The 20,777-nt window shown below is 36.1% G+C and overlaps 1 protein-coding gene across 1 annotated transcript in view; it reads right to left on the bottom strand.

Moving 5' to 3' along the window:
* ngfrb (nerve growth factor receptor b) overlaps positions 1–20,777 on the bottom strand; it is a 51,967-nt gene that overhangs the window by 11,119 nt on the left and 20,071 nt on the right. Inside the window, exons 3-5 of the mRNA XM_073828704.1 lie at positions 19,876–20,235; positions 1,761–2,037; positions 989–1,149 (exon numbers count right to left, since the gene is read on the bottom strand). Coding sequence (XP_073684805.1) covers positions 989–1,149; positions 1,761–2,037; positions 19,876–20,235 — 798 coding nt within the window. The remainder of the gene's footprint in view (positions 1–988; positions 1,150–1,760; positions 2,038–19,875; positions 20,236–20,777) is intronic.

The following is a 20,777-nucleotide window of genomic DNA, read 5'->3' as shown; positions in this document are numbered from 1 at the left end:
AATCTCAGCCATGTAGCTTAATCAAAGCTTTAATGGCATGTCAGCATTTATCATTTCGATTCTGAATGTTAAAAGAGATCGAAATGATAGGAAAATTAACGAATATAAACGAATAATGTCCGAAGAAGATGTCCTCTCCAGGTCACCGTACAAACGAGTCATTCGGGCTTAGAGCGATGTTTGCTGCCGCTTCAGTTCAGTGCTTTACATGACTGCCCCCTACTGATCATGTCTTTCCTATGTCATTGTATTTTCCGTGTTCCCTTGGAATACACCGGCGTCACGCGAGACCACTTTACTTCCCGCGCGCATTTTAAATGGCCAGATCTGTACATTGTTCCACCTTTAAATGGCGACAAACGGAATTTATTTTCAGCTTAACGCAGCTAAAAAATGCACTGAGCAGTGCTGCCTTCAGAAATCACCCTTAACAGATGAAAGGATATTAACGTTATGACAAAGATGATGCTTTCCTCAGTGGACATTCACTAATTGTGAATATGGGATTGATCTGAGGAATAAATGCTGTATCAGATGCAGGTAATCACGATCGCTCAGTCCGTCTCTCTCTCATGAAACTCTATATAATGCAGCAAGCTTTTAATGCAGTAATACAATAAGCTTTCAATGAAGCAACTTAATGGTTCTTCGTTGCTAGTTCTAAAGTGACATTTTGGAATTAGTAATGGGGCTTGGGCTTGGCCTCAGCTGTTCAACCGTCAAACTGAGATTTGAATCCGTGGCAGAAGGAAGTAGTTCTGCACAAAAGAGTGTTTTTAAAGACACTCCGTTGTTGTTTCTTATGTATTTACACACTTGTACTGCTGAACTGTTGTATAAACGCAATATCACATACCTACATATACAAATACCTACAGCACTCAACCTGCTGCCTTGTGGCTATGGCCAAATCACAGCAATGCCAATATACAGCTATATCTCACATCTACTCATGTGATATCATATATGTTGATCTAAGGGTTTGTACCTGTATGTGGAGGCCCCTGGCCCTCCTGTAAGCTCTGACTGTCCACTGAGATGCCGCTGTCACTGTGGAGTTTCTCTCCCTCAGGAGAAGGAGTCTGACTGGGGTTTGCACTGCACGCTCTGTTATTGGCTCCTTGCTTGTTCTGCTTACAACTGTTCCACCTGAAAGACATCAAAGTGAACATCAGTATTCATTTCTAACCTAAAATTGAAGTGTGATATTTCTGCGCCACCCTTCCGCCCCCTGCCATTGTTCAGACAAGCTTGTCCCGCCCAAACACACCCCAAAGTTTGAGTCAGAAATGGAGATATTGGACCACTCAAACAAACAATGATTTCAAAGCAGCAGGACGTTCACACCCTGAAGGAACCAAAGCAGGTCAATATAACACCCTCCAGCTGTGATTTTAATATTTTATGACCCTTTTTGTCCACTTCCTCCATCTGTGTCTGCTCAGAAAATTAATCAGTCTGCAAAAACATGTAGTTATTATTTGCATGTGCCGTCTTGAATATACCAGATTTGCTTTAGGCCTTGAATGTGCTTCATCAAATCAGAAATGAAAGTCATAAATGTTTTTAATCTGATCAAAGATCAGTGTCTCTGTTTTACTCCACATAATAAACAATGTACTCGTGATGGATCAGATGGAAGAACAGCCTAGAAGCATATTTACTTTCCTAGCTTTATAAAAATAGCTGAACTAAACCCTAGATAGATGTACTATGCTTTGTGAGCAGCTCAGGGAGAGAATAATTCCAGTCATTCTCACCGTTTAAAGATGATGAAGGCCACCAGGCCCAGCAACACTGCAGCCAATATGGAGGTGTAGATGGGAATGAGGTTGTCGCTCAGCCCATGGATTCTCTTCAGGCCAGGGTCAGCCGTGGTCACGCTCTCCGTAGGACTGTCAGGAGGAGACTTGTCTGTATACGAGACAACTGATGGAGCAGGAGAAGAAGAATAAGAGGGAGAAGAAAAAGAAGGAAAAGAAGATGTAACATATGGAAGAGGAGAAGGAAGGGTTGAGCTGTTAAGAGGATCTACATCTGTTGGAGGAAAGGGACAAAGACAAAGAAAAGACAGTTTAGAAAATATGTTAGTTGCTACTAAGCTGTTATGTGAACTGGCATGAGAGATTTCTAAAGCAAGTTAAAAATGCATAACAAATCATGCAGTTGTTATTTAAAAGGAGCCGCATAACCATTTGTGAAACACATGAAGAATACATTTCTATGGCAATGTCTATGGATACAAATAGTTTTAAAATTCTGAAAATTCCACAAGATCATATAAGGAAAAAACAAACAAAATGCAGCTGAATAAATGACACTTTTTTTAAGTTAATTAAGACATTAGCAGATCTTGACATGGAATCTAAGCAAATTTCCATAGAACTGGAAAATGTTCAAAAAGTTCTCACACCTACATGTTTGATTACCGAATATTTTGGATAATTTGTGAAGTGTGTTGAAAAAAAATTGTGGAAAATGTTACCAAATTCCATCCATAGTCATTAGTAAAAGACACAAAAGAAGCCACAAAAGAATTTTGTAAAATTGAGTAAAAGCACATTAGTACTGAGACTGCTTTGTCTTGGCCCTATGAACTCTGTTCGCCAGCAAGCTAAAAAATGATTCTTTTGATTGGATTATCTTTGATTCAATTGGGGGCCGTAATAAACAGGCTTTGTCCTGAGTCAAACCTAATGGACACTCAGCTAGTGCAGGAGACAGTGATTAGATTGGAGAGGTAGAAACTCAGCCCAAGTAGGACAGGCATTGCCCCGGGCTACTGAATGTGTGTGTGTGAATGGGTGGTGTAAGTTATACCATAGACAGATGGACAGACACATTGAAGATCATCAGATATTCTGGCTGTAGTGGGATGGGGGGGTCATTGGGGGTTTGGTTTGGGGAAGGGCCACGCTCCAGGGAATGTTGAGTATGGATTTATTGATCAAAGTACTGCAGCATGAAGCATTTTGGAGGGAATTTTGGGCATGTGAGCTAGTTTGTGGCACGCTTTAATAATTTACTCAGTCATGAAACACAAGCAGGGCAAATTTCGGAAACAGTACTGTTGGATGAATGTGACAATTTAAATGCTAGTTTTTACAAGCGATTTAAAGAAATGGTGTTTAATGAATGTGAATGAATGTTGGTGTTGTTGTGCATGCAAAAGTCACAACCACAGTGGTTGCCAGGGTGTTGCTAAAATATTTTTAACATCTTGAGACATTGTGCAGTTACCAGAGTGTTCAGGATGGTTGTTCAGGCATTGGTGTTTATAGGTTGTTCTAGGAGTTTGTTTGATTTTAGCACATTCCAGAAGTATTTTTCCTATAAATTTTTTTCCATATGAATTTTTAAAAGGTCTTTGTTAAAGAGTTATAATCCAAGAACCAAATCAACCAACTATGAGGTGAGTCACAAGAGTCTCACGAGTCTCTTGTTTGTCCTAAACAGTTAAACTGCCCGCTGTTCTTCAGAAATATCTTTCATGTCCTACAAATTCTTTGGTTTTTCAGCATTTTTATGTATTTGAACCCTGGCCTGAACAATGACTTTATGATTTAAAGATCGATCTTTTCACACTGAGGACAACTGAGGGACTCATATGCAACTATTACAGAAGGTTCAAACGCTCACTGATGCTCCAGAAGAAAACACAATGCATTAAGAGCCGGGGGTTGAAAACATTCGAATTTGAAGATCAGGGTAAATTTAACTTAATTTGTCTTCTGGTAAACATGTACGTATTTGTTGCTTATAAAGGGGCCGTACTAAAAAATATATTTAGGCAAAATAAGAAAAATTGACACATCTTTATTCTGTTCAAAAGTTTACACCCCTGGCTCTTAATGCATTTTTTTTTTTCTTCGAGACCTAGAGCATCAGTGAGAATTTGAACCTTCTGTAATAGTTGCATATGAGTCCCTCAGTTGTCTTCAGTGTGAAAAGATGGATCTCAATGCATACAGTTTAATTCAGTCATTGTTGGAAAGGAAATACACAAAAATTATGAGAAACCAAAGAAATTGTGAAACCTGAAGACTTTTTCTGAAGAACAGAAGGCAATTTAACTGTTCAGGACAAAATGGAAAGAGAAATCTATGTTCTTATATCTTTCTGTTTGAAGCGTAGACCTCATTTAGTTCACAGAAAGACAATGTATTATTGAAAATGGTCTATACACACTTTGTCTATACACAATTTGCTTGTTTGAATTATATGATTGGTTGAGATTTCTCTGAAGAATCATGGGTAATGTAGTTTCTCACCAGGATCTGCACTGTTAAACATGGTTATTTAAAAAAAATACGATGAAATATTAGACTGATAGCTTAAGCAAAACCAAAACATACGAAACATGCCATCAGTTAGCAGCTTCATAGCTCACAGTAGGCCTGTCTTTAACAGTTTATGAGTTGCTGTTTAAAATCAATGTGATTTTTACAGTCTCTATAATACTGTATATCGATCTCTAGTTTCAGGTCCCTCTTTTAGTATAAGAATATGGGATTTTTATGAGTTTGTTTAAATCACTGACCTTAACAGAAACCACTAGTAATTACCTTGAAAACAATATTTACGTGTCTTTTAAGGTTTGAATTGTGTTTGCAGGTACATAAGTCGAAATTCAATTTTTCAATTCACATCCACTCTCTTTTCCTTGTGCAGTCTCTGAATATTATGCCAGACCATAAGCACACACACACACACACACACACACACACACACTCACACTCACACTCACACACACACAGTGAATCATTGGGTAAGGGACACCAGACACCATCATGGACAGAGATGTTCTTTGTCAAGAAACAATCTCCCTCCAACCCAAACCCTCATGTCTCTGTAACTACTCTGCCTCTTCGTATTGCTTCCTTTCTTTTCCATTATCTCTCCATCACATCTCTCTCATGCATGGTTGACCTTTAGTCGGGCAGTTATCCTCTGCTTCTTAAAGATAGAACTCACTCATCTACACAGTTCTGTCTTTCCCTTTCTAATGCTCTGCTTCCTGCTCCTTTTTCCTCCTTTTTATTGTCCTTTAATGTATTATATTGTTCCTGCCCACAAATACAAATGATCGGTGGCATTAAAAAGTGGAAGGAAGTCCTAAGTGTCACATGAGAGAGGGCAGCGCCTCCATGTCACTGTGATTGGCTGATTACTTGTCAATGTGACAGGCTATCATCTCAACGAGACCTAGCTTTCATGATCGTAAACAGTCCATAAATCGACCTGGGGTGCATTTCCTATACATAACTCGCCGCTTCCCGTAGTAGCATAATGTATTGTTGGAGAAATTAAGTAGCTAGTCATGACTGCTTCCCGAAAATCGCAAGCAGGTTCGACAATACAGGACTGTTGTTAATGATATCGAACTAGAGTAATTTAATTAATCTACTAATTAATCAATTTGAGATTGCAATTAATGTCAGATCGTTTTAATTTATTTACACAAACATCAGAAATCTGTTCATTTTCTTTAGAAATATGCATACATTTACACCTGTATACTCTCGTTCATCATTTTCATTCATCACTGTTGAGCGTTATTTGAATTTTGATATATATATATATATATATATATGGGTATATACACACACATAGATTTCTGGATAAATATGACCCAAAACATAATCAGATTGATTTGCACTTTAAGTGCAATAACTATTTGACCCCTTCGCAAAACATGATGTATTTTGTTATTTATTTGATGGCAAAACCCTTGTTGGCAATCACAGAGCTCAGACGTTTCTTGTAGTTGGCCACCAGGTTTGTACACATATCAGAAGGCATTTTGTCCCACTCCTCTTTGCAGATTCTCTCCAAGTCATTAAAGTTCCAAGGCTGACATTTGGCAGCTCAAACCTTCAGTTCTCTCCACAGATTTTCTGTGGGATTAAGGTCTGAAGACTGGCTAGGCCACTCCAGGACCTTAATTTGCTTCTTTTTGGGCCACGCATTTGTTGCTTTGGCCATGTGTTTTGGGTCATTGGGTCATTGTCATTGGAGGTTCTCAACCAAGGTTCTCGCCCAGTCCATCGTCCATTTGATGCGGTGCAGTTGTCTTGTCCCCATAGCAGAAAAACACCCCCAAAGCATAATGTTAATACCTCCATGTTTGACAGTGGCGATGGTGTTCTTGGGGTCATAGGCAGCATTCCTCCTCCTCCAAATATGGCAAGTTGAGTTGATGCCAAAGAGCTCGATTTTGGTCTCATTTGACCATAACACTTTCACCCAGTTCACCTCTGAATCATTCAGATGTTCACTGGCAAACTTCAGATGGGCCTGTACATGTGCTTTCTTGAGCAGGGGACCTTGCGGGTACTGCAGGATTTCAGTCCTTCACGGCGTAGTGTGTTAATTGTTTTCTATGGTCCCCGCTGCCTTGAGATCATTGACAAGATCCACCCGTGTAGTTCTGGGCTGATTCTTCACAGTTCTCATTATCACTGAAACTCCACGAGGCAAGATCTTGCATGGAGCCCCAGGACGAGGGAGATTGACAGTTATTTTTTGTTTATTCCATTTGCGAAAAATTGCACCAACTGTTGTCACCTTCTCACCAAATTGATTGGCGATTGTCTTGTAGCCCATTCCAGTCTTGTGTAGGTCTACAATCTTGTCCCTGACATCCTTGGACAGGTCTCTGGTCTTGGCCATGGTGGAGAGTCTGGAATCTGATTGATTGATTGCTTTTGTGGACAGGTGTCTTTTATACAGGTAACAAGCTGAGATTAGGAGCGCTCCCTTTAGGAGAGTGCTCCTAATCTCAGCTCATTACCTGTATAAAAGACACCTGGGAGCCAGAAATCTTGAAGATTGATAGGGGATCAAATACTTATTTCACCCATTAAAATACAAATCAATTTATAACTTTTTTGAAATGTGGTTTTCTGGAATTTTTGTTGTTATTCTGTTTCTCACTATTAAAATAAACCTATCAATATAATTATAGACTGATCATCATTTTTTTGTCAGTGGGCAAATGTACAAAATCAGCAGGGGATCAAATCGTTTTTTCCTTCACTGAAGTGAATAATGGCACGAACAAAGGAGAATTCTTTCTCATCAGGCTGAAAAAGGTTACAAAACTTTCCACAAAGCCACAGTCAGGCAGATTGTGTAAAAATGGAGGAAATTCAGGACCACTGTTACCCTCCCCAGGAGTGGTCGACCAACAAAGATCACTCCAAAAGCAAGACTTGTAAGTGTCTGCAAGGTTGCAAAGGAACCCAGGGTAACTTCTAAGCAACTAAAGGCCTTTCTCACATTTGGTTAATATTCATGAGTCCATCATCAGGAGAACACTGAACAACCATGGTGAGCTTGGCAGAGTTGCAAGGAGAAAGCCACTGCTCTCCAAAAAAGAACATTGCTGCCCGTCTGCAGTTTACTAAAAATCATGTGGACAAGCCAGACGATTACTGGAGAAATGTTTTGTGAAAGGATGAGACTAAAAGAGAAATTTTGGGTTTAAACAAAAAGCATTATGTTTGGAGAAAGAAAAACTGCATTCCAGTAGAAGAGCCTTATCCCATCTGTGAAACATGGTGGTGGTAATATCATGGTTGGACCTGTTTTGTTGCATCTAGGCCAGGACAGCATACCATCAATAATTCACATACTTTTGCACTGACAGATATGTAACACTGGATTAATTTTCTCAGAAACAGTTAGTTTAATTTTTGCTAACAATGCCTCTGGGAAAACGACACAGAATGGGTCAAACTGGTGGAAAAGGCCAGACTAGTTTACAGAGTAAACAATTCACCCACTCAAACATCTGAACTTAAAAAAATCACTTTGTCACATCTGAACAAAAATTAACTTCAAATGTTTTAAAACACAAAATGATCAGTGAATAAGACATAATGGTTCCGTATCACCATTACATGCCACTGATTGGGACAGATAATGAATGAAATATCAATTATTTTTGTATGGGTTTTTATGGGTTTAATACTAGGCCTAATTTTGCTTCTATTCAGCATTCTGGGACATTCCCACTGCTTTCATCTTCTTGGATATGTGGTTAAAATGTTCAGTTTCTTTCCTTGCATTCCCTCCTACGCACTTAACAGGAGTTTCATTTCACTTTATGACCACATAATACCCCAATTATCTGCCATTTTTTATAACTTGAGATAGAATAATGGTCCTAACATTAGTAACTGGCAGAAAAAAAATCACAAAGCTTGCATCTCATACTATATATTTGTCAGTGACATAAACGGCTAGTTAACTGATGATCTCAAAAATCCAGTTAATGTAAAACAAAATGCAGTATTACTCTTTTGAGACAAAAAGAAAAATATGCAAGATTTATTTTATATGTATATATACTGTACACTGACGCTCAAAAAAAGTTTGGGATCAGTAAGACGTAATGTTTTAAGTCTCTTACGCTCATCAAGGCTGCGTTTATTTGATCAAAAAATACAGAAAAAAACCACTAATATTGCAAATTGTTATTACAAAATAAATTTATTTATTCCTGTGATCCAAAGCTGAATTTTCATCAGCTGTTACTTCAATCTTAAGTGTCACATGATCCTTCAGAAATCATTCTAATATGCTGATTTATTATTAGAATTATCAATGTTTGAAAAAGTTGTGCTGCCAAATATTTTTTTGGAACATGTGATTCTTTTTTTTCAGGATTGTTTGATGAATAACAAGTTAAAAAGAACAGCATTTATTCAAAACACAAATCTTTTTTTCTAACAATATGTACATCTATGCTATCACTTGTTTTATTAATTTAACACATCCTTGGTGAATAAAAGATTTAATTTCTTCCAAAAAAAAGAAAGAATAAAATTTACTGACCCCATTCTTTTAAACAATAGTGTATATTGTTAGAAAACCTTTCTATTTTAAATAAACAGTGTTCTTTTTAACCGTTTATTGATCAAAGAATCCTGAAAAAAGTATCACAGTTTCCAAAAAAATGTTTTCAACATTGATAATAAGTCAGAATATTAAAATGATTTCTGAAGGATCATGTGACACTGAAGACTGGAGTAATGATGCAGAAAATTTAGCTTTGTATCACAGGAATAAATGACATTTTAAAACATATTCACATAGAAAACTGTTATTTTTAATTTAAATAATATTTCACAATATTACAGTTTTTTCTGTATTTCTGATCAAATAAATGCAGCCTTGATGAGCATAAGAAACATCTTTAAAACCATTAAAAATCTTTTGAGCGGCAATATATATATAAAGCTGTGGTTGCCAGAAATTTACTGTAAACAGAACTGTAGCAACATAAATGGATTTCAGCAATTAACTTTACAGTAAAAAAAACTACAGTAAATTTAATTGACTGATATAATGTTAATATATCAAATTATTAAAATCTTGTTTTGTACCTTTATAATATACTGATATTAACCACAGTTCATCACAAGTAGCTTTTCCAGAAGCTGAGCTAAATAATAGCACACAACACTATATACCATGAACATTACTCTAACAACATAAGATGTACACCCTTAATGTACTGTACTTACAACAAAAACTTAGAAGAAACAATTATTTAAATAAAAACCAATGTGAAGGGTCAGACAAGGAATTATGGGAATGTCAATTTACGTTTTTTTTCTACTGTAAATGATATGACTTGTTCCTTTTCACTCACAAAAGATACATTTAACAGCATTTTACTGTAAAATTACATAAATGTTCTATTATATGTGTTACAGTTTTTCACCGTATATAAAAAAGGAATTTACTATCAACCAACTAAATGCCTTTTACCCTGGCATTTTTAGTCTTTTACTGTTAAAATTTTACTGTGGATTCTGATTTGCTTTCAATGTTTCATGTTCATATTCATTGTTAAGGTTTCCATCGCTTCGAGTGCAGACACAGTTGTATTTGGGATAATGGCACTAACTATGCTTTTCATTGACAATAAAAGCATATTCATAATGTTACAGAACATCCCGTACAGTACAGCATAACAGGTCTGGACAACCACAGCCTCCTTTCTAACACATTTTATGGCATAACAGACTGTATGCGTGCATTACTATAATCATGTGTGCCTGTGATCGCAAAATCAGAAGAAAAAAAAGCCACACACAGGCAGGTTATTATTTTAACAATCGTGACTGTTTGATTCTTCAGTGAGAAGGTGACTAGCTGCGTCATAACAGTCTAAAATGAGATGATAGTTGGGGGGAAAGTATTTCCTGTAAGCAAGACCTGACTGTGTCATTATGTTTATTGGGAATACACACAGCGACATGCCTTGTCATGCTGGAGAAGAAAGCAGAATATGTAGCGTGTTGTTCGCGTGCACGCATGTTCTCTGCGGCAAAACGTGATACCGCTCACAAAAGGTCGGTGTGAGTAACCTGATATCGCAGCCGAGAAACTCCATCTCTATTATCGACCACAAACGCTTCTGTACATATGCTTTCTCCCTCTCGCCACTAAATCTGTGTCTCCTGATACACATCTGTCTTTTCTTTGGCAGTTCTGTTTTCAGTTCTCTTTTGTTTTCTTTTTCTTTCAGATCTTTTGCGATCAAATCCTTTTTTCTTTATCAACTCTTTTCCAATAGTGAGCCAGCAAATCTGTATGATCTGTATTGTGACAACAGAGTCAAATTAAGCCCCTCTAATCATCAAGTTAACCTAGTCTAGGATAAGTCAGAACTCACTGGCGGGCAGCGAAATCTGATCTTCAATCAGTACTTCCTACTACCTGATTTAATTAAGTGCTAATGCATAAATGCTGTTCAGGGCCGCCCGTGATCTTTAGGGCTTCCTGTCAGTTATATAAGGACAAGAATATTTCCTTAATTAGACAGATTACATTGTAAAACTTAATATTTCTTAATATTTCTCTTTCCAAGAGGAAAAAAATCTAAACTTTTTTAAAAATCAAATTTATATTTAATGTATATATTTAATCTGTTTCTTTGTAATTGTTTGTGAAATTTTCTTGCAATTTCTGATTTTTTTAAGTGTAGTTAGTTGTATTTAGCCTTCAATATGCAATAGTTTGCTGTTTATACAGATACAGTTGAGGTCAAAAATTTACATACACCTTGCAGAATCTGAAAAATGTTAATTATTTTACCAAAATAAGAGGGATCATACCAAATGCATTTATTGAGTACTGACCTGAAAAAAATATTTAACATAAAATATGTTAAAGAAAATTAAAAGAAAATAATAGTTAAATTTATAAAAAATGACCCTGTTCAAAAGTTTACATACACTTAATTCTTAATACTGTGTTGTTATCTGAATGATCCACAGCTGTTTTTTGTGGGTTAGTGATAGTTGTTCATGAGTTGTTTGTCCTGAACATGTAAACTGCCCACTGTTTTTCTGAAAAATCCTTCAGGTCCCACAAATTCTTTGGTTTTCCAGCATTTTTGTGTATTTGAACCCTTTCCAACAATGACTAATATTCACACTGAGGACAACTGAGGGACTCATCTGTAACTATTAAAGAAGGTTCAATTGCTCACTGATGCTTCAGAAGGAAAAACAATGCATTAAGAGCCGAGGAGGTGAAAACTTTTGAAAAGAATGAAGATGCATGAAAAGATGGGCTTTAAAATCATACAGTCATTGTTGGAAAGGGTTCAAATACACAAAAATGCTGAAATACCAAAGAATTTGTGGGACCTGAAAGATTTTTCCGAAGAACAGCAGGCAGTTTAACTTCAGGACAAACAAGGGACTCATGAACAATTATCATTAAAACAAACAAAGAAAATTCCCACAGCTGTGGATCATTCAGGTAACAACACAGTATTGAGAATCAAGTGTATGTAAACTTTTGAAATTTTTATTTACAATGCTTGTTAAATAAATTTGCCTCCGTTTTGGTTGTATAATCTTATTATCTTCTTGTCTAAAAGTATAACATAATTGCTGCCATAAAAGATTGGAGCCCACACCCCCAATCCTGGTCTATAACTGCCAATGCTCATTAACTTCCATGCTTGAATGTCAGTGATTTCATCCGGACACACTTTTGCTGCACAATTTAGTGGGTGAACCTTGACACTGGGGCTGTAAAGGGGAAGATTGTGAGATAAAAGAATAGATGTAAATTGTTCTCGACTGAAAGGATTCTCTTGGAAACTTTGGTACCAAAAAGCTTAAATTCCACACTGGTATCTTGGAATTTCAATGATGTAATTCCAGCCACAATCACCGCTATATCCCAAAGGGTGAACCAGTTCGAAACCACTAGCCAAAAATGTTCAGAAATTCATAAGGGGGAAAACTCGCTTCATATGGGGTGACACAAGCTCAGGCACACGTCGGAGCATCACCCCAAACCCTCACATCAGGGCAAAGCGTTACATTACCCCAGAAAATACTTCATCGCTCTATTCACTAATGTCATAGGGCACATGCCAGACAAGTGCAGACAGCTGGGAGATGAGTTGTCATGAATAGACACACTTCATTGTCGTAGGATGGGGAGGGTGGGGCAAACAGAGGGAGAGATTGATTATTTCTGTTCAGTACAGACAGGCGTCTCGGTTTCAAGGCATACATTGTACTCGGCAGAAAGAGAGGTCAAAGTTAAAGAGTCAATATGGGTGATGATAAATCTTTGGGTTTGGATGGGAGGGATATTGACCAATAAAGCTCTTTTTATGTGCTTACAGCCCTCCACTGTCTCATAGCTACTTATAAAAAATGAATCACTAAAGAAAATTTAATTAGAAGTTTAATTTGTCAAGTTTTAAGTATTGAAATCAAAACATCTCTAAATTCAACAAAAAAAGTATACAAAATTCTCTTTGATGGGGAAGTGTGTCAAAACTTTTGACTGGTAGTGTATAGATAATCATATTTATTTTCAGTATTTTGTAACAAAGTAACATTACAGTGGGCAAACCATTATCTGTAATATGTTTTGATCGATTTGTCAGGATGTTTTTTATGCTTTCTCTGTCGATTACTACTCAGTTTTGGTTTGATGTTTGATTATCTTCTTGTTTGAAAAGAAAACATTAAAAGTATAATAGTATATGATATAATTTATTAAAATGATTCAGTTTTTATTTAAACTAATTTTTATTTTCTCACTTTTTTCATTTTTTTTTCTTTTTTACCTTAGATTTGAGTTTCCTAAGTTCTAAGTTATAACATTATTTTTCAACATTACTATTTCCAATCTTTTCCAATCCAAACTTTTTGACACTGTTTTATTGATATATCATGATAGTATTTGTGGTATTACATTTATACTGTTAGAAATGATTGTTAAAAAGAAAAGAAAACTTCAAAAGTACATCCTGATTTTATAAAAACTGTAACAAGGCTCTGGTTTGAAAAAAGGATTTGCTTTCTTTTCCAAAATATATTTTTTCCTTTTTATTTGAGGGTGAAATGTAATCTGTGACATGAAATGTGACATGTTCTTTTAAGATTCACCCGGGGATGTTGAGATTGATGGGGCTCTTTGACACACACCACCCACCAACACAACTTCATGCTTTTTAATGAAATTACATGCCACTTTCATGCTGTCTTGTCCCCACACATGACTAATCTCCCATTAGAACAGAGAAAGATAAAACTGTCTCAAATCTGAATCTAATCTAATCCCTTTTTTTATACTTGGTCCTTTTCAGGGGTCTGAGAGCAGTTTGCTGGATTTTTGGCCAAATCGATCTCAGACCCTTTTAAAGTAAACCAAATCAAATAGCCTTATTTTGCTAAAATTTGCTAATTTGCTTTTAGTAAACTTGATTTTTCTGTTTAATCTGGTCATCAGACACCTCTGTAAAAAAATTGATCACGCTATTCATCATGGCCAAATTATTTCCAAATTATTCATTAATGGCATTCAACTTGTCTACTGTCTTTCTGATCACTTCCAAATTTGTGAAACAGAAATGCGGCTGTGCAAATAATCCAACACCTTGTTTATATTTTAATTTTAAGTTAGTGAGACAAAAGTCTATAGGTTTAATAAAATGATTAAAAAAACTACTGTATGTTACAGTATACTGAATATAATACAATGTGCAGTGTACTGGGGTGAATATTTGCTAGTCTTCATAATACCTGACCTTACTAGTAGAATTAATTATGAACATTTCTATGATGTGTCGGTAGGAAAACAAGGAAACTAAATATGATTTATACGGGACACACCAAGCCGACTTCAAAAAATTAGCAGCGACAAAAGCTGTCAGTGTTGTCGATTTGTGTCGGCAGCGTCTGGACAAAAAGTAGGGATGCACTGAAATGAAAAAAGCCAAACAAAATTACACACTGGGCCGAAGGCCAATTACTGAACACGTGTTTTCCCCCCATGTATTTTACCTTTTTTTTTTTTTACCATAACATACATTAAATAGCCAATATTTGCTGTTTACAGTTTTGCCTTGCTTTTTAAAGAAAAAATAAATAAATTACAAAACAACAATTTAAAAATCGTCATTGCTCGGTATAATTTATGCTGCCTATTTGCTTAATTTCGAATCATTTCGGTTGCCAAACATTCAGTGCATCCCTAACAAAAAGCTTTGCTTGAACACAGTGAATAGACTACAACAACTGCAAACTAACATGTGCATTCTGCACCTGCGTGAGAGGAGTTAGCTGTCTATATCAGCAGCTATCAATTGTATATATTCGTCATTCAAAAGAAGAAACTGAAACAAAGATATACGAGATATATGCAGATATACAGTATATGAAACGTAAATAAAGTAGCGCATGTTTACCTTTTTGAATATTGGTTATGTTAGTTTCTTCATTTTAAGCAGATCAAGCTGTTATGAAAAATTTGCATATTGGAATGCTTGGGTAAGATCACGTAACTTTAAAACTGCCTTCTGTCTGTGCTTTCAGCCTTCATTTACTGATTCGTTTTTATCACTTTCGCTTTAATTCTCCACCACTGACTCGTTCACTAAACTGAGCATCCAATCAGAGTTCTCACTTGCGCCGATGGCCCCGATGCCGATTTAGCATGCTGCCGCCATTGTGAGGCGACATGGTGGACAAACTAGCCCGACAGATGCTCACTGACAGCCCGACGTTGACCGTCGACCAACCAACAGCTTGGTGTGTCCCGGCCTTAAGGGACAGTGTGAACATAAAGAGATCTTGGTCCTTTTTTTCCCCTCGGTTCAATTTAGGCTTACGATGCTTTTGGGAAAAGCAGCCCTGATGGAGAAGAATATTCTTTATCTGAGACAGACACCTCACTTCCTTGTGGCAGACAACACTATGTTTTATTTACTTTCTTCTAGAAATGTTCATGTTTATAGAACACAGGATGAACCAAAATCAGTAGCCACCCATGACCTACGACCTCTCACCTTGATGTTAAGACCCTGGCAAGAGGTCAGACGGGGTCAGAGAAAATCTTACGTTGATTATTGACAGATAAACATTACTTAGACACACGTCTCAGCAGTCATGTAAAAACTGATCCAAACCAGACAACTGACCTTTCGCAAAGAGCTTGATTGACAGGTGATCTGACCAATCATAACACAGAATCATTCATTTTTTTCTGACAAACAAACCAGACAGGAGAGTAGATTAACTAAGTCTTTGCAAAGGGTCAATTATGTGTCAAATACAATCCAGAAATGTATTCAACCAAGTTAGAAATAACTGAACCACTTTCCATTCTTTTCCAAACTATTAGCCAAATTGAGCTTTTTTTATTATTATTTTGGATTAAGTTTATGGATATTTGGGTTATACTTAGGTTTATGGGTTTTAAGAATGTATGTACAATGTATGTAAGTCATACAATTACAATTTTATGAGAAATAAGTTTGGAGGATGATTTTGTACTAATATGCTAATGTCTCAAATTGTGTGGATTGTTGAGGGAAATAGTGATAAGATTTTTTCATTTGACAGATGCTGTCTATACACACACGCATTGCACAAAATGTTTAAAATGACATCATATATTTTCTGCGTAATGCCATAATGAGAATACATTAAGAAAGTACATTGAAAATCCATTTATGGAGCCTGCTGCACTTAGTTTCCTTTGATTGCAGAACTTGGGCCGTGCACAAAGCCTCTTTCTCTGATCCTCTTCTGAAACCGTGTTAGCGGCCAGACACAGAACAAAGCCTGTAATGTTGACTGCAGATCTTTGAATGTGATCCTTTGCTCAAGATGCTGTTAATTTTATTCACAGCTAAGTTCAGCTCAGCAATAAGATGGCAAATATTAAGCTTCCGGCTATGCCAAAAGCATCTGACTTTATACAGAGAGTTCAGTGAGCAGGGAAATCACAAAAGGTTGAAGTGTTCTTGTTTTTCTTAGGTTTAAATCATATCACTTGTCTGTTTGTAGACATTCCACATGTACTGTACACACAAACAGAACAGTGAATTAGCACAATTATTAGTAGTATTCTCATCTATTAATTTATTCATCATATGTAGTCATAGGCTGAACTGTCTCATCATACACTGCCAGTCAAAAGTTTTTGAACAGTACGATTTTTAAAGGTGCCATAGAATGGAAAACTGTGTTTACCTTGGCATAGTCAAATAATAACAGTTCAGTACATGGACATGACATACCATGAGTCTCAAACACCATTGTTTCCTCCTTCTTATATAAATCTAGTGTTTGCAAAAGACCACCGAAAAATAGGTCAATTCCAACATAACACCGACTGTTACGCAATAGTCCCGGGATCGTTAATAGTTACTCCCCCAACATTTGCATCGCCAAATCATCGGTAACGTCAGCACATCAGTAAAACAAGGCAAGCCACTGAAGGGACACGGTTAGCTTAATGCTAGCGCTAGCCTGTTACATTGCAGTACAAAAGATATCACTTGCCACATAAACAGAGAGACGACTGCGCTGATGATGGTGAATGACGGAGAAATGACTGCACTGATGATGGCGAATGATTTACAGACCCAGAGTATCACTGTCAAGCAGCTGAACTTGTGTGGTAAGTAACGTAATCACTCCCTCTGCATTATAACTTTACACAGAGCACATGCGATCACAGTAATGAGACTAAAATGTTGGCGATTCAAAACGGCAGATTCAACAAACCACGTATTAAAAGCGGCTAGAGCTCCTAATTAAATATATATTTTTATCAATGTGCCAGCTATAGTGATGAGCAGCTCCGTGAAACAGCCAATCAGAGCAGAGCTCATTAATATTCATGAAGCTTCCAAATAAGGCAATAACAGAGCTTTTCATTCTAGGGACAAATCCTAGAGTTGTAAATGGAGCTGTAAAACCATTTCTGGAGATTTTTTGCCCGTTCCTATGCCATATACCTTCTATGTAGATATCAGAGAACAATTTAAAATATTGTATAAATGCATTCTATGGCACCTTTAATGTTATTTTAAAGAAGTCTCTTCTGCTCTCCAAGTCTGCATTTATTTGATCCAAAATTTTTAAATATTTTTACTATTTAAAATATCAGTTTCCTATTTGAATATATTTTAAAATTGTATTTATTCCTGTGATTTCAAAGCTGAATTTTTAGCATCATTACTCCAGTCACATGATCCTTCAGAAATCATTGTAATATTTTAATTTGATGCACAAGAAGCATTTAATATTACTAATTTTTTTGTTGTAAACAGCAGAGTAGAATTTTTTTTTTCAAGTTTATTTGATAAATAGATGGTTCAGAAGAAAAGCATTTATTCAGTATGGACATCTTTTGTAATATTATAAATGTCTTTATCATCACTTTTGATCAATTTAAAGCATTCTTGCTAAATAAAAGTATTCATTTCTATAATTCCTTTCCCAAAAAATTATACTGACTCCAAGCTTTTGAATAGTATAGTGTATAATGTTTCAAAAGCTTTTTATTTCAGATAAATGCTGATTTTTAGATCTTTCTATTCACCATATAATCCGGAAAAATGTACTCAACTGTTTTAAATATTATTATTAATAATAAATGTTTCCTAAACAACAAATCAGCATATTAGAATGATTTCTGAAGGATCATGTGACACTGAAGACTGGAGTAATGATGCTGAAAAATCAGCTTTGATCACAGCAATAAATTACAGATACTTCTTTAAACATTAAAAATCTTACTGTTAAAAAACTTTTGACTGGCAGTGTACATTTTTATTTTATTTTTATACATATATTTTTTGTTTTGCCATAACTTTCTTTTTGTTTTTAACAAAATGAACCTTTATATCAATATTTGTATGTTTTATGCAATAATGTGAGTCAGTCTTACTTAATGTTAATACTTTTAAATAGCAATAAATGCAAAATAGCGTGTAAAAATACTATATATTGCTAAGAAAATATGCCATTTGCATTTGTGTAAATAGCTGCTGCCATATAACTGTGAACCTTAACTATAAAAAAGTATTAAACTTATTAAAGATGCATCAAGACAAAAACAGCATGTGAAATCTAAATTTGTTCTGACACAAACTCCTGATATAATATCAAATATTGAGTATACTACAGAGTTTTATGTCTTTATGGAATTCATTACAGACGTTTACTATGTTTACTATTTATTAGTGGTGGGCCGTTATCGGTGTTAACGTGCTGCGTTAACGTGAAACTCTTATCGCGCGATAAAAAAAATATCGTCGTTAATCTATTCTCAAATTTGGGTTGGGAGCTGGGTCTAAACTACGCAAGCTATGATGACTTTCACCTTGATAGTTTAACGCGGATGTATACCGAAGACTATAGAATATGGTCGCGCGTTTAAGTCTCCTCCGCCAAAACACAGACGGGATCGCGTCGTCCTCCATTCATAAAAACCGAATCTACTATAGCGAAATGCCACGTAAATTCGTCGTTTTTTGGATTCATAAATCAAATGTTGGTCAGTCACTTAATTCAAATCGCGATATGGACTAGTGTATGTGAAAACTGAAATGCAAAAAGACCGTTTTAATATGAATCCGTATGTTCCGTTTGCCTAGCTGTATGTATGCATTGCGGAGACGAGCTTTTACTACACGCATACTGAAACACACGTGACGCTCCCGGTAATTTTTGCCATTTTCATCTCACATGAACAGATAAACTCAATCTCCCAAACTGCTGTGAGTGTCACTTTTACCGTTTCATTTGAGAAAACTAGCATCATATCATACTGTATGACACAGAAACGTTACGGCAACCTGTCAAAAAAAAAGTACGGTGTAACATGTAATGGGCTGGGTAGGTGTTGACGTTAAAAAAAACAAAATCTAATAGGTAGAAAAAATAATTTCATTGTTAGTTAGTTAGTAAACACAAGTACATCTAATTGAACATAATTTATTTTCATCAACAAATTATCATAGAACAGCTTTATGAGCGTTATGATCCATTCTCAAAGACTTTAAGTCATTATTTGGGTAGCACACATATTCTGAATGCCTTCAGCAGAATTCAAATTAGCCATTTTAATCTAGATTAATCTAGATTAATTCCAAGATTTAATCTAGATTAATCTAGATTAAAAAAATTAATCTATGCCCACCCCTACTATTTATATGTTTTGGAGAACATTTACGATAATGCGTTATGTAAAAGAAGTAAAAAATCAATTTTCATCAATACAGCATGTAAAATGGTGATAGTAAGTTATTGACCACCTAGAAATGCCTTGGCAACCCACCCAGAACCCCCTATCAACCGCACAGCAATGAAAAATGAATAAATAAAATAAAAAAACAGTACACTGATACTGTAGTGGTAATATACGCAAATGTGAAAATCTGTCATAACTTGTCTTTAACTGTCATCTCCAGAGAACAGAGTCATTGAGGGCCAACACATGGGCAACATTTTTTGGTCAGTGCTTTTAAAACCAAGCAAGAAGTTGAGTAACAGAAATACATTTTTGTATTATTCTCGATTCTCCTACCTTGGCACACAGCATCGCTGACAGGCGTGCAGCTTTTCAACTCCATCTCAGGCTGATCGCAGACTGTGCAGGGCATGCAAGGATCAAAAGAGGTCTCCTGATCTGAAAAGGTGTCATCCATGCACTCCTCGCACATCGTGTCACGGTCAAAAGTACAGCGCCCCAGCACACCCTGGCCCATAGGACACACCGTGCAGGCCTCACAGCGACCTGTCACTTTGCTGAAGAAGAACCCATAGTTGCAGACACACACTGCGTCGTTGGCATCAGTGCAGGGCGTCAGCATGCGCGTGAGCTCGGAGCATGGTGTACACGGCTGGCACTTTTCCGTGTGGCTGAAGTTCTCAGAGTATGTCTCGCCTGAAGACAGAAGGAGAAACGGGTTAAGAAGACAGTTTCTTTAAAAATACAAAGTTTGTATTTGTGTATTTTAAGGTTATTATCATGACCTAACCATAAAAATACTTTTATTGCTTTAGCTGAAATTAAAAAAGTTATGGTCAAATTTCAGTTTGGGGACCAATTCTGACTATTAACCAACTATTAACTACGACTTTGGCCTCAGTAAACTCCAAATTTGATTGTGAGAAATTCTTTCTCACAAATTCAAGTTTATATCTTACAATTCTGATGATTTTCTCACAATTCTGAGATATAAACTCAATTGCCAGTTATAAAGTCCAATTTTGAAAGGGAAAAAATGTGTAAGATGTTCTTAGAATTGCAAGTTTTTATATTAACTCCCAATTGCATTATAAAGTCAGAATAGAGAGATATAAACTCGCAATTTTGAAAAAAATATTCAGAATTGTAAGTTCATATCTTGCCATTCTGACTTTATTTTTTCCAAATTGTGACTATTTCTTAGAACTGTGAGTTTATTTCATGCAATTCTGACTTTT

Source organism: Garra rufa, chromosome 22 (genome assembly GCF_049309525.1).
Source record: "Garra rufa chromosome 22, GarRuf1.0, whole genome shotgun sequence".
In the NCBI taxonomy this organism is placed as follows: Eukaryota; Metazoa; Chordata; class Actinopteri; order Cypriniformes; family Cyprinidae; genus Garra; species Garra rufa.
Note: the sequence above shows the minus strand (reverse complement) of the source record. Positions and strands in the feature narration are given on the sequence as shown.